Below are 19,108 nucleotides of genomic sequence, written 5' to 3' on the forward strand. Positions count from 1 at the left end.
TCTATGTCCATAGGCTCTCATTCTATAAGGCTGGTCCCAATAGTCTCCATACTGTGGACCCCAGCTGATCTATGTCCATATGGTCTCATTCTATAAGGCTGGTCCCAGTAGTCTCCATACTGTGGACCTCCAGCTGATCTATGTCCATAGGCTCTCATTCTATAAGGCTGGTCCCAGTAGTCTCCACACTGTGGACCTCCAGCTGATCTATGTCCATAGGCTCTCATTCTATAAGGCTGGTCCCAGTAGTCTCCATATTGTGGACCCCAGCTGATCTATGTCCATAGGCTCTCATTCTATAAGGCTGGTCCCAGTAGTCTCCATATTGTGGACCCCAGCTGATCTATGTCCATAGGGTCTCATTCTATAAGGCTGGTCCCAGTAGTCTCCATACTGTGGACCCCAGCTGATCTATGTCCATAGGCTCTCATTCTATAAGGCTGGTCCCAGTAGTCTCCATACTGTGGACCCCAGCTGATCTATGTCCATAGGCTCTCATTGTATAAGGCTGGTTCCAGTAGTCTCCATACTGTGGACCCCAGCTGATCTATGTCCATAGGCTCTCATTGTATAAGGCTGGTCCCAGTAGTCTCCATACTGTGGACCCCAGCTGATCTATGTCCATATCTCTCATTCTATAGGGCTGGTCCCAGTAGTCTCCATACTGTGGACCCCAGCTGATCTATGTCCATAGGGTCTCATTCTATAAGGCTGGTCCCAGTAGTCTCCATACTGTGGACCCCAGCTGATCTATGTCCATAGGCTCTCATTCTATAAGGCTGGTCCCAGTAGTCTCCATACTGTGGACCCCAGCTGATCTATGTTCATAGGCTCTCATTCTATAAGGCTGGTCCCAGTAGTCTCCATACTGTGGACCCCAGCTGATCTATGTCCATAGGCTCTCATTCTATAAGGCTGGTCCCAGTAGTCTCCATACTGTGGACTTCCAGCTGATCTATGTCCATATGGTCTCATTCTATAAGGCTGGTCCCAGTAGTCTCCATACTGTGGACCCCAGCTGATCTATGTCCATAGGCTCTCATTCTATAAGGCTGGTCCCAGTAGTCTCCACACTGTGGACCCCAGCTGATCTATGTCCATAGGGTCTCATTCTATAAGGCTGGTCCCAGTAGTCTCCATACTGTGGACCCCAGCTGATCTATGTCCATAGGCTCTCATTCTATAAGGCTGGTCCCAGTAGTCTCCATACTGTGGACCCCAGCTGATCTATGTCCATAGGCTCTCATTCTATAAGGCTGGTCCCAGTAGTCTCCATACTGTGGACCCCAGCTGATCTATGTCCATAGGGTCTCATTCTATAAGGCTGGTCCCAGTAGTCTCCATACTGTGGACCCCAGCTGATCTATGTCCATAGGCTCTCATTCTATAAGGCTGGTCCCAGTAGTCTCCATACTGTGGACCCCAGCTGATCTATGTCCATAGGCTCTCATTCTATAAGGCTGGTCCCAGTAGTCTCCACACTGTGGACCCCAGCTGATCTATGTCCATAGGGTCTCATTCTATAAGGCTGGTCCCAGTAGTCTCCATACTGTGGACCCCAGCTGATCTATGTCCATAGGCTCTCATTCTATAAGGCTGGTCCCAGTAGTCTCCATACTGTGGACCCCAGCTGATCTATGTCCATAGGCTCTCATTCTATAAGGCTGGTCCCAGTAGTCTCCATACTGTGGACCCCAGCTGATCTATGTCCATAGGGTCTCATTCTATAAGGCTGGTCCCAGTAGTCTCCATACTGTGGACCCCAGCTGATCTATGTCCATAGGCTCTCATTCTATAAGGCTGGTCCCAGTAGTCTCCATACTGTGGACCCCAGCTGATCTATGTCCATAGGCTCTCATTCTATAAGGCTGGTCCCAGTAGTCTCCATACTGTGGACCCCAGCTGATCTATGTCCATAGGCTCTCATTCTATAAGGCTGGTCCCAGTAGTCTCCATACTGTGGACCCCAGCTGATCTATGTCCATATCTCTCATTCTATAGGGCTGGTCCCAGTAGTCTCCATACTGTGGACCCCAGCTGATCTATGTCCATATGGTCTCATTCTATAAGGCTGGTCCCAGTAGTCTCCACACTGTGGACCCCAGCTGATCTATGTCCATAGGCTCTCATTCTATAAGGCTGGTCCCAGTAGTCTCCATACTGTGGACCCCAGCTGATCTATGTCCATAGGGTCTCATTCTATAAGGCTGGTCCCAGTAGTCTCCATACTGTGGACCCCAGCTGATCTATGTCCATAGGGTCTCATTCTATAAGGCTGGTCCCAGTAGTCTCCATACTGTGGACCCCAGCTGATCTATGTCCATATGGTCTCATTCTATAAGGCTGGTCCCAGTAGTCTCCACACTGTGGACCCCAGCTGATCTATGTCCATAGGCTCTCATTCTATAAGGCTGGTCCCAGTAGTCTCCATACTGTGGACCCCAGCTGATCTATGTCCATAGGCTCTCATTCTATAAGGCTGGTCCCAGTAGTCTCCACACTGTGGACCCCAGCTGATCTATGTCCATAGGGTCTCATTCTATAAGGCTGGTCCCAGTAGTCTCCATACTGTGGACCCCAGCTGATCTATGTCCATAGGGTCTCATTCTATAAGACTGGTCCCAGTAGTCTCCATACTGTGGACCCCAGCTGATCTATGTCCATAGGCTCTCATTCTATAAGGCTGGTCCCAGTAGTCTCCATACTGTGGACCCCAGCTGATCTATGTCCATAGGGTTTCATTCTATACGGCTGGTCCCAGTAGTCTCCATACTGTGGACCCCAGCTGATCTATGTCCATAGGCTCTCATTCTATAAGGCTGGTCCCAGTAGTCTCCATACTGTGGACCCCAGCTGATCTATGTCCATAGGGTCTCATTCTATAAGGCTGGTCCTATCATAAAACTAAAGACAGTCCCATTGATCACACAGTCCTCCACACCGCAGACGGACCACAGCTCTACTCCTCTCTTCACACAGGGATCAGCGGCTTCTCATGCATGTCACTTCTTCAGTGGAATTTCTTGGGTATTAGTGGTGACCGGTTTGTGTACAGTTTCCACAGGGACCGTGCGTTGTCCTGCGTCCTCCCCTGCAGAGAACACCCAGATCACTGGCAGCTATTCACACATGCGATGATGAGGATGATGTCTCCATTATTTAATGTCACCTTGGACGACAATAAGGGGGAGATTCATCAAGCTGTTCCCATTTTTTTTTTGCTGTAAAAAGGCTCATCGTTGCGCAATATTTGGTATTTGCGCAATTTTTTTTGCACCTTTTGCTTATATGCTGATTTAACATAAATTCTGTTTTGACTTAGGCAGTGGAAAATATTTACTATATGCGTCTTTTTAACTTAAGCGCATCAATTGGCGCATATCATTCAAAAAATGCGCAAATCTAGACCAGGGTGGAGGCAAGCTTTCGCAAACATCGGCAGAACCCTTGTACAGTTTAGTCCATTGTTATACTGCTCTAATTACATAAGGTTATGTGTTATAACACTGAGTGTCATGTTTGGTTATGTCCTCTTTCAAGTATAGTAATTCTTTTTTTTTTCTATTTAACCCCTTAACAACAATGGACATAAATGTACGTCATGGTGACGTGGTACTTAACGCCCCTTGACGTACATTTACACGCCGCCATGATCATGAGCACTGGAGCGGTGCTCGGGTCATGCCCGGCAGGTCCCGGCTGCTATCAGCCGGAGTGAAATGTTCGGTCCGGTCATCTCATACGGCGCAAAAATGAGCCGACCGGACAGAACGTTTCACTCCGGCCGGCTCATTGAAATGAATTACATACGGGAGCGCATACAAAGGCATATTATGGCGAGATTTTAGTTCTCCCCTGCCGTATGCGCTCCCGTATGGGAGAAAACGTGATGTGAACCAGCCCTCAGACAGAAAAGAACAACTCAACTTCAGCAGCTGATAACTATTGGAAAGATAAGATTTTTTAATAGAAGTGATTTACAAATCTGTTTAAAGGAGTATTCCAGGAAAAAACTTATATATGTCATGCTGGGAGTTGTAGTTTTGCAACAGCTGGAGGCCCATTTTTGGGAAACACTGCCTTATTGCATCACAAGCTCAGGCAGCTGCTCTGTCCCTCATGCTTTACACTATATCATTAAAACACAGCTATAAACAGTAAATCCTTTTTAGCCGCATTGTCTTAAAGGGGTACTCCACTGGACAGTATTAAAGGGGTATTGCAGGAAAAAAATATTTCATATATATATATATATATCCATCTCAACTGGCTCCAGAAAGTTAAATAGATTTGTAAATGACTTAATCCTTCCAATAATTATCAGCTGCTGAAGTTTAGTTGTTCTTTTCTTTCTGGCAACGGTGCTCTCTGCTGACATCTCTGTCTGTCTCGGGAACAGCCCAGTTTAGAAGAGGTTTGCTATGGGGATTTGCTTCTACTCTGGACAGTTCCCAAGACACGTGTCATCAGAGAGCACTTAGACAGAAAAGAACAACTCAACTTCATCAGCTCATAAGTACTGAAAGGATTAAGATTTTTTAATAGAAGTAATTTACAAATGTGTTTAACATTCTGGAGCCAGTTGATCTAAACAGGTCAGTGTATAGAGCAGTGTTTCCCAACCAGGGTGCCTCCAGCTGTTGCAAAACTACAACTCCCAGCATGCCTGGAGGCTGTCCAGGCATGCTGAGAGTTGTAGTTTTGCAACAGCTGGAGACACCCTGGTTGGGAAACACTGGTATTGAGGAACCATTGCTTTGAAGTATCAGAGCCTAGAGTGGAAATGATCAGCAGCCAACTCTTCCTAAAATAATAGCTGATCATATGGGGAGTAGGGGCAGCCATGAGTCTGATACCTCAGAATTGGGTTGGCCCAAGGGAACCAATCCATATAAACCCCAAATACAAGTAATTGGTAATAGTTGGAGCCATCAGTTTTGGCTTGTGTAATTTTTACCAGGTGTGCTTCCCAGTCATGGCCTCTGGATGGCAGTGTTGTCCTGAGGATCCTCCTTCACTCCTTGGCTCGTCTTCTCATTTGGAAGGAATTAGGGAGAATTAATGATTGGACAGACGCTCATCGAGCTTCTCTTAATGGGTCAGCGCAGCCAAGCAGATAAAATCAGTTTCTTCAGAAAAGCTTAGCCAGCCGCAGTGTGTCTCCAGTTTATTTTGTTTCTTATCATGAAAAATGGATATAAATGTGCCGCTTGTTTATGTGTCCTTGGTGTATTGAATTAATACCGCCAATAGGTTCCATCTGTCTCCATCGCCGCTCTAAGCCAAAAGTTACTGTAATGCCGCACGTAGGACTGACACATGTTGGCATAGTTTGGGCCCTACTAATGTGGCTGCCCTGTCCAGGTGCGTCACATAGTCCATTGTACTTTAATGGAGTCCACTCTCCTGTCACTTACTACTGAGCATCTGCTTATATACAGCAGCCAATCTGAATGAGCAGATCTGCAGTGTAATGAAGGGCAGGGAGAGCCATTTAAAGGGGTACTCCACTGACCAGCGTTCGGAACATTCAGTTCCTAACGCTGAGCGTGTGCAGCCGGGGCCGGTCACGCCCCCTCGTGATGTCATGCCCCACCCCCTCAATGCAAGTTGGTGGTAGGGGGCGTAGCCCTCTCTCATAGACTTGCATTGAGGAGGTGGGGCGGGACGTCACATGTCCGACCCCCGCAGCTTGCGCACAGGGTTTGGAACTAAATGTTCTTAAAGGGGTTATCCAGGAAAAAACATTTTATATATATATATATATATATATATATATATATATCAACTGGCACCAGAAAGTTAAACAGATTTGTAAATTACTTCTATAAAAAAAACGTAATCCTTTCAGTACTTATGAGCTGCTGAAGTTGAGTTGCTCTCTGATGACACCTGTGATATATGTGGGGGAGTACACATGATGTACACCTCTGTGATATATGTGGGGGAGTACACATGATGTACACCTCTGTGATATATGTGGGGGGGGAGTACACATGATGTACACCTCTGTGATATATATGTGGGGGGTAGTACACATGACGTACACCTCTGTGATATATGTGGGGGAGTACACATGATGTACACCTCTGTGATATATATATGTGGGGGGAGTACACATGATGTACACCTCTGTGATATATGTGGGGGAGTACACATGACGTACACCTCTGTGATATATGTGGGGGAGTACACATGATGTACACCTCTGTGATATATATGTGGGGGGTAGTACACATGACGTACACCTCTGTGATATATGTGGGGGAGTACACATGATGTACACCTCTGTGATATATATATGTGGGGGGAGTACACATGATGTACACCTCTGTGATATATGTGGGGGAGTACACATGATGTACACCTCTGTGATATATATGTGGGGGAGTACACATGACGTACACCTCTGTGATATATGTGGGGGGAGTACACATGATGTACACCTCTGTGATATATATGGGGGGAGTACACATGATGTACACCTCTGTGATATATGTGGGGGAGTACACATGATGTACACCTCTGTGATATATGTGGGGGAGTACACATGATGTACACCTCTGTGATATATGTGGGGGAGTACACATGATGTACACCTCTGTGATATATGTGGGGGGGGAGTACACATGATGTGCACCTCTGTGATATATGTGGGGGAGTACACATGATGTACACCTCTGTGATATATGTGGGGGGAGTACACATGATGTACACCTCTGTGATATATATGGGGGGAGTACACATGATGTACACCTCTGTGATATATGTGGGGGAGTACACATGATGTACACCTCTGTGATATATGTGGGGGAGTACACATGATGTACACCTCTGTGATATATGTGGGGGGAGTACACATGACGTACACCTCTGTGATATATGTGGGGGGAGTACACATGACGTACACCTCTGTGATATATGTGGGGGGAGTACACATGATGTACACCTCTGTGATATATGTGGGGGGAGTACACATGACGTACACCTCTGTGATATATGTGGGGGAGTACACATGACGTACACCTCTGTGATATATATATGTGGGGGGAGTACACATGATGTACACCTCTGTGATATATGTGGGGGAGTACACATGATGTACACCTCTGTGATATATGTGGGGGGGGAGTACACATGATGTACACCTCTGTGATATATGTGGGGGGAGTACACATGATGTACACCTCTGTGATATATATGTGGGGGGTAGTACACATGACGTACACCTCTGTGATATATGTGGGGAGTACACATGATGTACACCTCTGTGATATATGTGGGAGGAGTACACATGATATACACCTCTGTGATATATGTGGGGGAGTACACATGACGTACATCTCTGTGATATATGTGGGGGAGTACACATGATGTACACCTCTGTGATATATATGGGGGGAGTACACATGATGTACACCTCTGTGATATATGTGGGGGGGGGGGGGGGAGTACACATGATGTACACCTCTGTGATATATGTGGGGGAGTACACATGATGTACACCTCTGTGATATATGTGGGGGGGGGGGAGTACACATGATGTACACCTCTGTGATATATGTGGGGGGGAGTACACATGATGTACACCTCTGTGATATATGTGGGGGAGTACACATGATGTACACCTCTGTGATATATGTGGGGGGGGGGGGAGTACACATGATGTACACCTCTGTGATATATGTGGGGGAGTACACATGATGTACACCTCTGTGATATATGTGGGGGGGAGTACACATGATGTACACCTCTGTGATATATGTGGGGGGGAGTACACATGATGTACACCTCTGTGATATATGTGGGGGAGTACACATGATGTACACCTCTGTGATATATGTGGGGGAGTACACATGATGTACACCTCTGTGATATATGTGGGGGGGGGGGAGTACACATGATGTACACCTCTGTGATATATGTGGGGGAGTACACATGATGTACACCTCTGTGATATATGTGGGGGGGAGTACACATGACGTACACCTCTGTGATATATGTGGGGGAGTACACATGATGTACACCTCTGTGATATATGTGGTGGAGTACACATGATGTACACCTCTGTGATATATGTGGGGGGGTAGTACACATGATGTACACCTCTGTGATATATGTGGTGGAGTACACATGATGTACACCTCTGTGATATATGTGGGGGGGGAGTACACATGACGTACACCTCTGTGATATATGTGGGGGAGTACACATGATGTACACCTCTGTGATATATATATGTGGGGGAGTACACATAATGTACACCTCTGTGATATATGTGGGGGGAGTACACATGATGTACACCTCTGTGATATATGTGGGGGAGTACACATGATGTACACCTCTGTGATATATATATGTGGGGGAGTACACATGATGTACACCTCTGTGATATATGTGGTGGAGTACACATGATGTACACCTCTGTGATATATGTGGGGGGAGTACACATGATATACACCTCTGTGATATATGTGGGGGAGTACACATGATATACACCTCTGTGATATATGTGGGGGGGGAGTACACATGATGTACACCTCTGTGATATATGTGGGGGGAGTACACATAATGTACACCTCTGTGATATATGTGGGGGAGTACACATGATATACACCTCTGTGATATATGTGGGGTAGTACACATGACGTACACCTCTGTGATATATATATGTGGGGGGAGTACACATGATATACACCTCTGTGATATATGTGGGGGAGTACACATGATGTACACCTCTGTGATATATGTGGGGGGAGTACACATGATATACACCTCTGTGATATATGTGGGGGAGTACACATGATGTACACCTCTGTGATATATATGGGGGGAGTACACATGATGTACACCTCTGTGATATATATGTGGGGGGAGTACACATGATGTACACCTCTGTGATATATGTGGGGGAGTACACATGATGTACACCTCTGTGATATATATATGGGGGGAGTACACATGATATACACCTCTGTGATATATGTGGGGGAGTACACATGATGTACACCTCTGTGATATATATATGTGGGGGGAGTACACATGACGTACACCTCTGTGATATATATATATGTGGGGAGTACACATGATGTACACCTCTGTGATATATATGTGGGGGGAGTACACATGATATACACCTCTGTGATATATGTGGGGGAGTACACATGATGTACACCTCTGTGATATATATGGGGGGAGTACACATGATGTACACCTCTGTGATATATATGTGGGGGGAGTACACATGATGTACACCTCTGTGATATATGTGGGGGAGTACACATGATGTACACCTCTGTGATATATATATGGGGGGAGTACACATGATATACACCTCTGTGATATATGTGGGGGAGTACACATGATGTACACCTCTGTGATATATATATGTGGGGGGAGTACACATGACGTACACCTCTGTGATATATGTGGGGGGAGTACACATGACGTACACCTCTGTGATATATGTGGGGGGAGTACACATGACGTACACCTCTGTGATATACATATGTGGGGGGAGTACACATGATGTACACCTCTGTGATATATGTGGGGGGAGTACACATGACTTACACCTCTGTGATATATGTGGGGGAGTACACATGACGTACACCTCTGTGATATATATATGTGGGGGGAGTACACATGATGTACACCTCTGTGATATATGTGGGGGGAGTACACATGATGTACACCTCTGTGATATATGTGGGGGGAGTACACATGACGTACACCTCTGTGATATATATATGTGGGGGAGTACACATGACGTACACCTCTGTGATATATGTGGGGGAGTACACATGATGTACACCTCTGTGATATATGTGGGGGGAGTACACATGACGTACACCTCTGTGATATATGTGGGGGAGTACACATGACGTACACCTCTGTGATATATGTGGGGGAAGTACACATGATGTACACCTCTGTGATATATATGTGGGGGGAGTACACATGATGTACACCTCTGTGATATATATGTGGGGGAGTACACATGATATACACCTCTGTGATATATGTGGGGGGAGTACACATGATGTACACCTCTGTGATATATATGTGGGGGAGTACACATGATGTACACCTCTGTGATATATGTGGGGGGAGTACACATGATGTACACCTCTGTGATATATGTGGGGGGAGTACACATGATATACACCTCTGTGATATATGTGGGGGGAGTACACATGATATACACCTCTGTGATATATGTGGGGGAGTACACATGACGTACACCTCTGTGATATATGTGGGGGAGTACACATGATGTACACCTCTGTGATATATGTGGGGGGAGTACACATGATATACACCTCTGTGATATATGTGGGGGAGTACACATGACGTACACCTCTGTGATATATGTGGGGGAGTACACATGATGTACACCTCTGTGATATATGTGGGGGGAGTACACATGATGTACACCTCTGTGATATATGTGGGGGGGTACACATGACGTACACCTCTGTGATATATGTGGGGGGAGTACACATGACGTACACCTCTGTGATATATGTGGGGGGGAGTACACATGATGTACACCTCTGTGATATATGTGGGGGGAGTACACATGATGTACACCTCTGTGATATATATATGTGGGGGAGTACACATGACGTACACCTCTGTGATATATGTGGGGGAGTACACATGATGTACACCTCTGTGATATATATGTGGGGGGAGTACACATGATGTACACCTCTGTGATATATATATGTGGGGGGAGTACACATGATGTACACCTCTGTGATATATATGTGGGGGGAGTACACATGATGTACACCTCTGTGATATATATATGTGGGGGGAGTACACATGATGTACACCTCTGTGATATATGTGTGGGGGAGTACACATGATGTACACCTCTGTGATATATATGTGGGGGAGTACACATGATGTACACCTCTGTGATATATGTGGGGGGAGTACACATGATGTACACCTCTGTGATATATGTGGGGGGAGTACACATGATGTACACCTCTGTGATATATGTGGGGGGAGTACACATGACGTACACCTCTGTGATATATGTGGGGGGAGTACACATGATGTACACCTCTGTGATATATGTGGGGGAGTACACATGATGTACACCTCTGTGATATATATGGGGGGAGTACACATGACGTACACCTCTGTGATATATGTGGGGGGAGTACACATGATGTACACCTCTGTGATATATATGTGGGGGGAGTACACATGATGTACACCTCTGTGATATATGTGGGGGAGTACACATGATGTACACCTCTGTGATATATATGTGGGGGGAGTACACATGATGTACACCTCTGTGATATATGTGGGGGAGTACACATGATGTACACCTCTGTGATATATGTGGGGGAGTACACATGATATACACCTCTGTGATATATATGTGGGGGGAGTACACATGATGTACACCTCTGTGATATATGTGGGGGAGTACACATGATGTACACCTCTGTGATATATGTGGGGGAGTACACATGATGTACACCTCTGTGATATATGTGGGGGAGTACACATGATGTACACTCAGTAATAACAGGGGTGATAAGACTTGATTTACAATGATAAATTCCCTCCATAGTATTTCTGACTACTGCGACTCCAGAGACCGTAGATCTTCAATCCTGGAGACCGTGTGACGGGTTCCCTTAATGTTGTCACCTTATAACTCGTGTGACTTGGTGGCTGTGAGGGATGCGGAGCCCTTCCTATTTCATGTTTCTGTAATGTCCCATGTCATGTGAAGGTACCAAATCATCTCTCCATTATCTCTTTACAGGTTATTGTTCCGGTTCTGGCCAATCAGAAGAACCATCAGAACTGGCCACATGTTGTGTCCCAGGACGTTATGCGCCATGTAAATAACTTGAAAAGCAGCACGTTTGTCATGGTGGGCCAGGTGCGGGGGAAGACGCTGCTGCCATTACCCTCAGGGTCGGAGAAGGTGGAATACATCGACTATGACAGTGAGAAGAAGTAAGTAGAGTCTCCTGTACGGTAGGTTCACATATCCGGCAATCCAGAGCTACTTAGATGATAATGCTGGATATTATTGCCCCACTGCATGGCTGACGGCACCAGAAGTAGGAATGACTGGGTCTTGTTACCTGCCTCTAGACAGTGTGACTATGTTACTCCTGAGAAATCCTCTTAGTTTAGACTGTTCACACAAATGTACTATGGCTGCATTCTTATATCCATATTATGGCCAGCAGTATTATGGGGAGCAGTATTATGGCCGGTAGTATTATGGGCAACAGTATTATCGTCAGCAGTATTATCGTCAGCAGTATTATGGCCAGCAGTATTATGGCCAGCAGTATTATGGCCAGCAGTATTATGGCCAGCAGTATTATGGCCAGCAGTATTATGGCCAACAGTATTATGGCCAGCAGTATTATCGGCAGCAGTATTATGGCCTGGAGTATTATGGCCAGCAGTATTATGGCCAGCAGTGTTATGGCCTGCAGTATTATGGGCAGCAGTATTATGGCCAGCAGTATTATGGCCAGCAGTATTATGGGGAGCAGTATTATGGCCAACAGTATTATCGTCAGCAGTATTATGGGGAGCAGTATTATGGCCAGCAGTGTTATGGCCTGCAGTATTATGGGCAGCAGTATTATGGCCAGCAGTATTATGGGGAGCAGTATTATGGCCAGTAGTATTATGGCCAACAGTATTATCGTCAGCAGTATTATGGGGAGCAGTATTATGGGGAGCAGTATTATGGCCGGCAGTATTATGGCCGGCAGTATTATGGCCGGCAGTATTATGGCCAGCAGTATTATGGCCAACAGTATTATGGCCTACAGTATTATCATCAGCAGTATTATGGGGAGCAGTATTATGGGGAGCAGTATTATGGCCGGCAGTATTATGGCCGGCAGTATTATGTCCGGCAGTATTATGGCCGGCAGTATTATGGCCGGCAGTATTATGGCCAGCAGTATTATGGCCTGGAGTATTATGGCCAGCAGTATTATGGCCACCAATATTATGGCGAGCAGTATTATGGCCTGGAGTATTATGGCCGGCAGTATTAAGGCCGGCAGTATTATGGCCTGCAGTATTATGGGGAGCAGTATTATGAGTGGCAGTATTATGGCCGGCAGTATTATGGCCTGCAGTATTATGGGGAGCAGTATTATGGCCGGCAGTATTATGGCCGGCAGTATTATGGGGAGCAGTATTACGGCCAGCAGTATTACGGCCAGCAGTATTACGGCCAGCAGTATTACGGCCTGCAGTATTATGGCCGGCAGTATTATGGGGAGCAGTATTACGGCCAGCAGTATTACGGCCGGCAGTATTACGGCCGGCAGTATTATGGCCGGCAGTATTATGGCCGGCAGTATTATGGCCGGCAGTATTATGGCCGGCAGTATTATGGCCGGCAGTATTATGGCCAGCAGTCGATCCCCAGGGTCTAGAGACCCCAAGTGAGAGTATAGCTCAGTAGTCTTCAACCTGCGGACCTCCAGATGTTGCAAAACTACAATTCCCAGCATGCCCAGACAGCCAACGGCTGTCTGGGCATGCTGGGAATTGTAGTTTTGCAACATCTGGAGGTCCGTAGGTTGAAGACCACTGGTATAGCAGATCCCTATGATGCTGACAGATCATTAGGGTCTGGACTTGGGCAATAATGGGGTGCAAAATACACTTGTGTAAACCCGGCTTTAGTCTGTATACCTGGGCTCTTTTTCTGGTTTTGAAGGTTTTTGGAAACTCTGGAAGACTCGAAGCTAAATAAATAATATGACTTTGTTTTTGTGGATTTGTCGTAGTTTCAGGCTACAGGAAAATTCTTCTTATGTTTTATTTGTAAGTGAACTTTTCTGGTTTTGGCTGGATAACCGCGGCGGAGCCGGTGTAATCTCTTTTATTGCTCTTACCAGACAGGTACTGAGGCGTTGTGCCGACTTAACCCTCGCAGTACTGGAGGAGAAGCTCAACAGACGACGTTCAATAATTACCAGTGTAGAAGCGACATTACCGATACCGAGTAATAAAAATATTTGTCACATCCCGCCCCGGCTAATGGGAGTTTTGCTCTGCATTCTGGGTTTTATGAGGCTATTGATCTGCGCTTTATGTTGATTTCATTTGATCTGGTTACGCCGCTCGGTTAGAAAGAAGGATTATTGATATGTTACAAATCAAAGGGCATAGAAGCATTAAAAAGTCGGATCACTGCCAAGAACCATGTCTGGAGGGAGCAGAAAAAATAAAGTGTGGTTCCGGGGCCTGTGCTGAGAGGACTCTGGAAATGAAGATCAGGATCACATATTCCTATTGGCATTAGTGGCCCAGAATAGGATGGGATATAGGGCACAACTGCAGCACAGAGTATTTATGTATTGTTACTCGTAGGGGTATTAAAAGAGGGAAGAAGTGATAGAGAGAGTAGTGTCCCTGAGGTATATAGGGTCTCCAGCATCACAGATTATATCAGAAGAGGAATGTGCTGAATATGTATGTAGGTCACAAACGGAGAGTTAAATACAGTGACCCCCCGACCTGCGATGGCCCCGACATACCATATATATATATACACAAGAAAAAAGAAAGATAGCCGGCACAACAGCCTAATACACGGGTGCACACTGCCATGGCATCAGAGTATACAAAAAAAGAGGATTGCAGCAGCACACATTGGTCAAATAAATTGAGGCTCTTAGCGCACTTTTTGATCAAAACGTGTCCCCCATCCACCACGGGGAGGTGGCCTCATTTAGGATGGGAACCTAGCACAAATTCTGAGCCTAACACTCAACTATCCACTCACCTCTGCTGGGCATATAGCCTCTGACTGGGTGACATGCTGGATCCATTTAAAACTCCACCTGTGAGAAAGGGGGAGGGGTGCACAGCTAAACAGGGTGCCATTACCCCCTGAATTGTACACACAAGAAAAAAGAAAGATAGCCGGCACAACAGCCTAATACATGGGTGCACACTGCCATGGCATCAGAGTATACAAAAAAAGAGGATTGCAGCAGCACACATTGGTCAAATAAATTGAGGCTCTTAGCGCACTTTTTGATCAAAACGTGTCCCCCATCCACCACGGGGAGGTGGCCTCATTTAGGATGGGAACCTAGCACAAATTCTGAGCCTAACACTCAACTATCCACTCACCTCTGCTGGGCATATAGCCTCTGACTGGGTGACATGCTGGATCCATTTAAAACTCCACCTGTGAGAAAGGGGGAGGGGTGCACAGCTAAACAGGGTGCCATTACCCCCTGAATTGTACACACAAGAAAAAAGAAAGATAGCCGGCACAACAGCCTAATACATGGGTGCACACTGCCATGGCATCAGAGTATACAAAAAAAGAGGATTGCAGCAGCACACATTGGTCAAAATTTTTTTATATATATATATATATATATATATATATACAGTGACCCCCCGACCTGCGATGGCCCCGACATACCATATATATACAGTGACCCCCCGACCTACGATGGCCCCGACATACCATATATATACAGTGACCCCACGACCTACGATGGCCCCGACATACCATATATATATACAGTGACCCCCGACCTACGATGGCCCCGACATACCATATATATATACAGTGACCCCCCGACCTACGATGGCCCCGACATACCATATATATACAGTAACCCCCCGACCTACAATGGCCCCGACATACCATATATATACAGTAACCCCCCGACCTACGATGGCCCCGACATACCATATATATACAGTAACCCCCTGACCTACGATGGCCCCGACATACCATATATATACAGTAACCCCCCGACCTACGATGGCCCCGACATACCATATATATACAGTGACCCCCCCGACCTACGATGGCCCCGACATACCATATATATACAGTGACCCCCCGACCTACGATGGCCCCGACATACGATCATTTCAACATGCGATGGCCTCTCAGAGGCAGCATCAACCTACGATGCTTTTGTATGTCGGGGCCATCGCATAAACGGCTATCCGGCAGCGCAGACTGCTTCAGCTGACACCGGATAGCCGTTTACGGTGCCCCGTATGGTCCGCTGACGATCACTTACCTGTCCTCGGGGCTCTGGCTCTTCCTTTTCGGGATCCCCTCCATCGTCTGCGCTCTCCATCGTCGTCATCACGTCGCTACGTGATGGCGGCGACGGAAAGCGCGGATGCCGGGGAAGCAGAGGCCTTGCCGGAGTGTCGGGGACACCCCGGGGACGCGGCGACAGTGATGGAAGACGACATCCAGGGCAGCGGTGACGAGCGGTGACGGTCCGGAGCGGCGGGGACAGGTGAATACAACTTCCTCTAACAGTGGTCTTCAACCTGCGGAACTCCAGATGTTGCAAAACTACAACTCCCAGCATGCCCGGACAGCTTGTAGTTTTGCAACATCTGGAGGTCCGCAGGTTGTAGACCACGGTCCTATACTTTACATTACACGGATTCAACATACGATGGTTTCAACAAACAATGGTCCTTTTTGAACGGATTACCATCGTATGTTGAGGGACCATTGTAGTGACAGGAGCAGGGAGACAGCAGCACAGAGTATTTCAGGAGAGAAATGTACTGATTGTGTGGAGATCACACACAGAGTTATGTAGTGGAAGGAGTAGAGCCCCCAGCAGCACAGAGTATTTTAGCAGAGGAGTGTTCTGAATTTGTTGGTGGTCGCTGAGGACACTGAGTTTATAGTGGATAAAGCAGGTGTCCCCCCCCAGCAGTGGGAGTTGTCATGCTATAAAACATATATCTATATACATATAATTTGTTTCTGCAGCGACAACCTGGACAAGACAATCATCCACGCCATTGAGTCGGCAATCATTCACTGGAGCCATCAGGTTCGCGGGGTGCTGAAGAGGGAGTCAGCCGAGCAACTATTACTGGGGAAGAATCCAAACCCAAGTGTAGAGCTGGATTTCTGGAAAAACAGGTAAGTCTGGATATATGAGATCCCAGTGATCATCTCTAGTAGGAGATCCTACAGCTGTCAGGATACCGCCATTGTGGATTGAGCTTTGCATTGGTTTGGGGATCAACCGTTCATCCTGGAATAAAATATTGCAGCTTAGGTCTTGTCTTATCTGAAAGAGAATAGCAGTCATGACTCTCAGACACAATGATGTATCCACTGACTAATATTGTGGTATATCGGGCTAAGCTGCATTACCAGATGCAACCTATGGACAAGAGTGGTGCTGTTTCTGAAATTAAGTAGGCATGTTTTTCATGTTTCATACTCTGGACAAAAATGTTTTTTTTCTAATCTACAGGTGCCAAACAGTCTTACAGGTTTTAAAATTTTAATCCTTCTAGTAAATATCAGCTGCTGTATGCTCCACAGCAAGTTTTGTAGTTCTTTCTTGTCAAACAAAGTGCTCTCTGCTGCCATCTCTCACCATGTCAGAAACTGTCCAGAGCAGGAGCAAATCCCTATGGCAAACCTCTTCTGCTCTGGATAGTTCCTGACATGGACAGAGATGGCAGCAGAGAGCACTGTGTCTAACTGTAAAGACTACATGACTTTCTCCAGGACATACAGCAGCTGATAAGTACTGTAAGGTTCAAAATATTTAAATAGAATTTATTTACAAATCTATAAAACTTTAGCAGTTGATTTGAAATAATTTTTTTTCCAGGATTCCCATTTTAAAGCCAAGATTCCACTTTAATTTGAAGACAGTTTATGGGTTTTCCTATGCTTATCCCATCCCTGTCTTTCTAACTCTGTATGATAATAATGATTAATAATAATAATAATAATTGTACTTTTTTTTGCAGATATGCAGACCTGGAATGTATATACAATCAGCTGAAAACCAGGAAGGTGCGAAAGATGGCCGAGCTGCTTGAGAAAATGGAGAGCAGCTACTTTCCAGCATTCAAAGCCTTGTTCAGGGACGTTGTAGCAGGTAAACTGATAGATGGATGATTGTGTTCACTATATATACAGGTAAAATTGTGGAACTTCACACCACCACCTCTCAATGAGAAAATTATTTGGGATCCACCTTGTGGTTTTTGAAAACAATTGTCTATGTTGATGTTGAGTTCTAGTTCGGCTCCATTGGGGGACACAGGAACCATGGGTATATCTTGCTGCCACTAGGAGGCTGACACTAGGCATTAACAAAAAAGAAGTCGTCCCCTTCTGGCAGCATATACCCCGCCCACTGACTCATAGCTAATCAGTTTTAGCTTAGTGTCAGTAGGAGGCAGACACAGGTCTGGAGCTCTCTAGACCTGGTCTTCTTTTTATTTTTTTATAGTTTTATTAGAGTTACATTTTTTCTCTCCCTTGTTATTTTATCTAGGTTGGGGCGACAGGAGCATGGCGCTGCCTGATCCCCCACTTGCAAGCAAAGGGCACGTCAATGCACCGTTAACCCCTTCTCACCACCGACCAGCGCTAAGGGATGTACCCTGGGTCCGGGTCCCCTCTTGCCCCTCCTCACCCCGCTTTTACAGCCTGGTATCATGCAGGTGGCACCAGACTGGTTGAAGACTTCAGAGGTGATTTTATGGGACATCTTCCTAGGTAAGTTTCCCTGTCCCCTCTCCCTCTCCTCCATCCCCATCCCCCCTTGGGCTGCTGGGGATTCACTTTATTTTTTACTTCTGGGAGAGGGAGCCTGATTGGGAGCTCAGTCTCCCCTCTTGTACTTTAGTATTACAGGCATGGACGGCATATCCTCCACCAGGGTCCGACATGCGACTCTCCTTCTTCTGGTGCGACAGTCTTTCTGACAGTCGCACGAGCCATCTCTCTGCGTCAGCCGCGGTGTTCTATGCACACGTGGCCCTGTTCCGGCTCCTGCCGCCACGCATAATTTTTACTTCAGAGACTGCAGCCGGTCTCTGTATTATTCCCGGCAGTGCGTAGTGTCAGGTACAGGGGCCGCAGCTAATGGGCGTCTGTACAATTTAGCCCGCGGCTTCGGCCCTGCTTCTCCGGCAGGTAGTTGCGCGCACGAGAGGTCAGTGTCTGCCTCTTCTGTTCCAGGCACACTGCAGGGGTCACAGGTCTCCTCCCTCCTGGTCCCTCTACCTATGGGAGGCCATGAACTCCTTGAGGAGGGGGGGGGGG

General features: G+C 46.4%; 1 protein-coding gene across 1 annotated transcript in view; it reads left to right on the plus strand.

Annotated features, from left to right (window-relative positions):
• The window catches only part of DNAH9 (dynein axonemal heavy chain 9), a 264,791-nt gene that overhangs the window by 24,682 nt on the left and 221,001 nt on the right, over positions 1 to 19,108 (plus strand). Inside the window, exons 3-5 of the mRNA XM_056549442.1 lie at positions 11,798 to 11,994; positions 16,799 to 16,954; positions 17,803 to 17,933. Of these exons, the coding sequence (XP_056405417.1) occupies positions 11,798 to 11,994; positions 16,799 to 16,954; positions 17,803 to 17,933 (484 nt within the window). The remainder of the gene's footprint in view (positions 1 to 11,797; positions 11,995 to 16,798; positions 16,955 to 17,802; positions 17,934 to 19,108) is intronic.

The sequence above is a fragment of the Hyla sarda genome, chromosome 13, assembly GCF_029499605.1.
Source record: "Hyla sarda isolate aHylSar1 chromosome 13, aHylSar1.hap1, whole genome shotgun sequence".
In the NCBI taxonomy this organism is placed as follows: Eukaryota; Metazoa; Chordata; class Amphibia; order Anura; family Hylidae; genus Hyla; species Hyla sarda.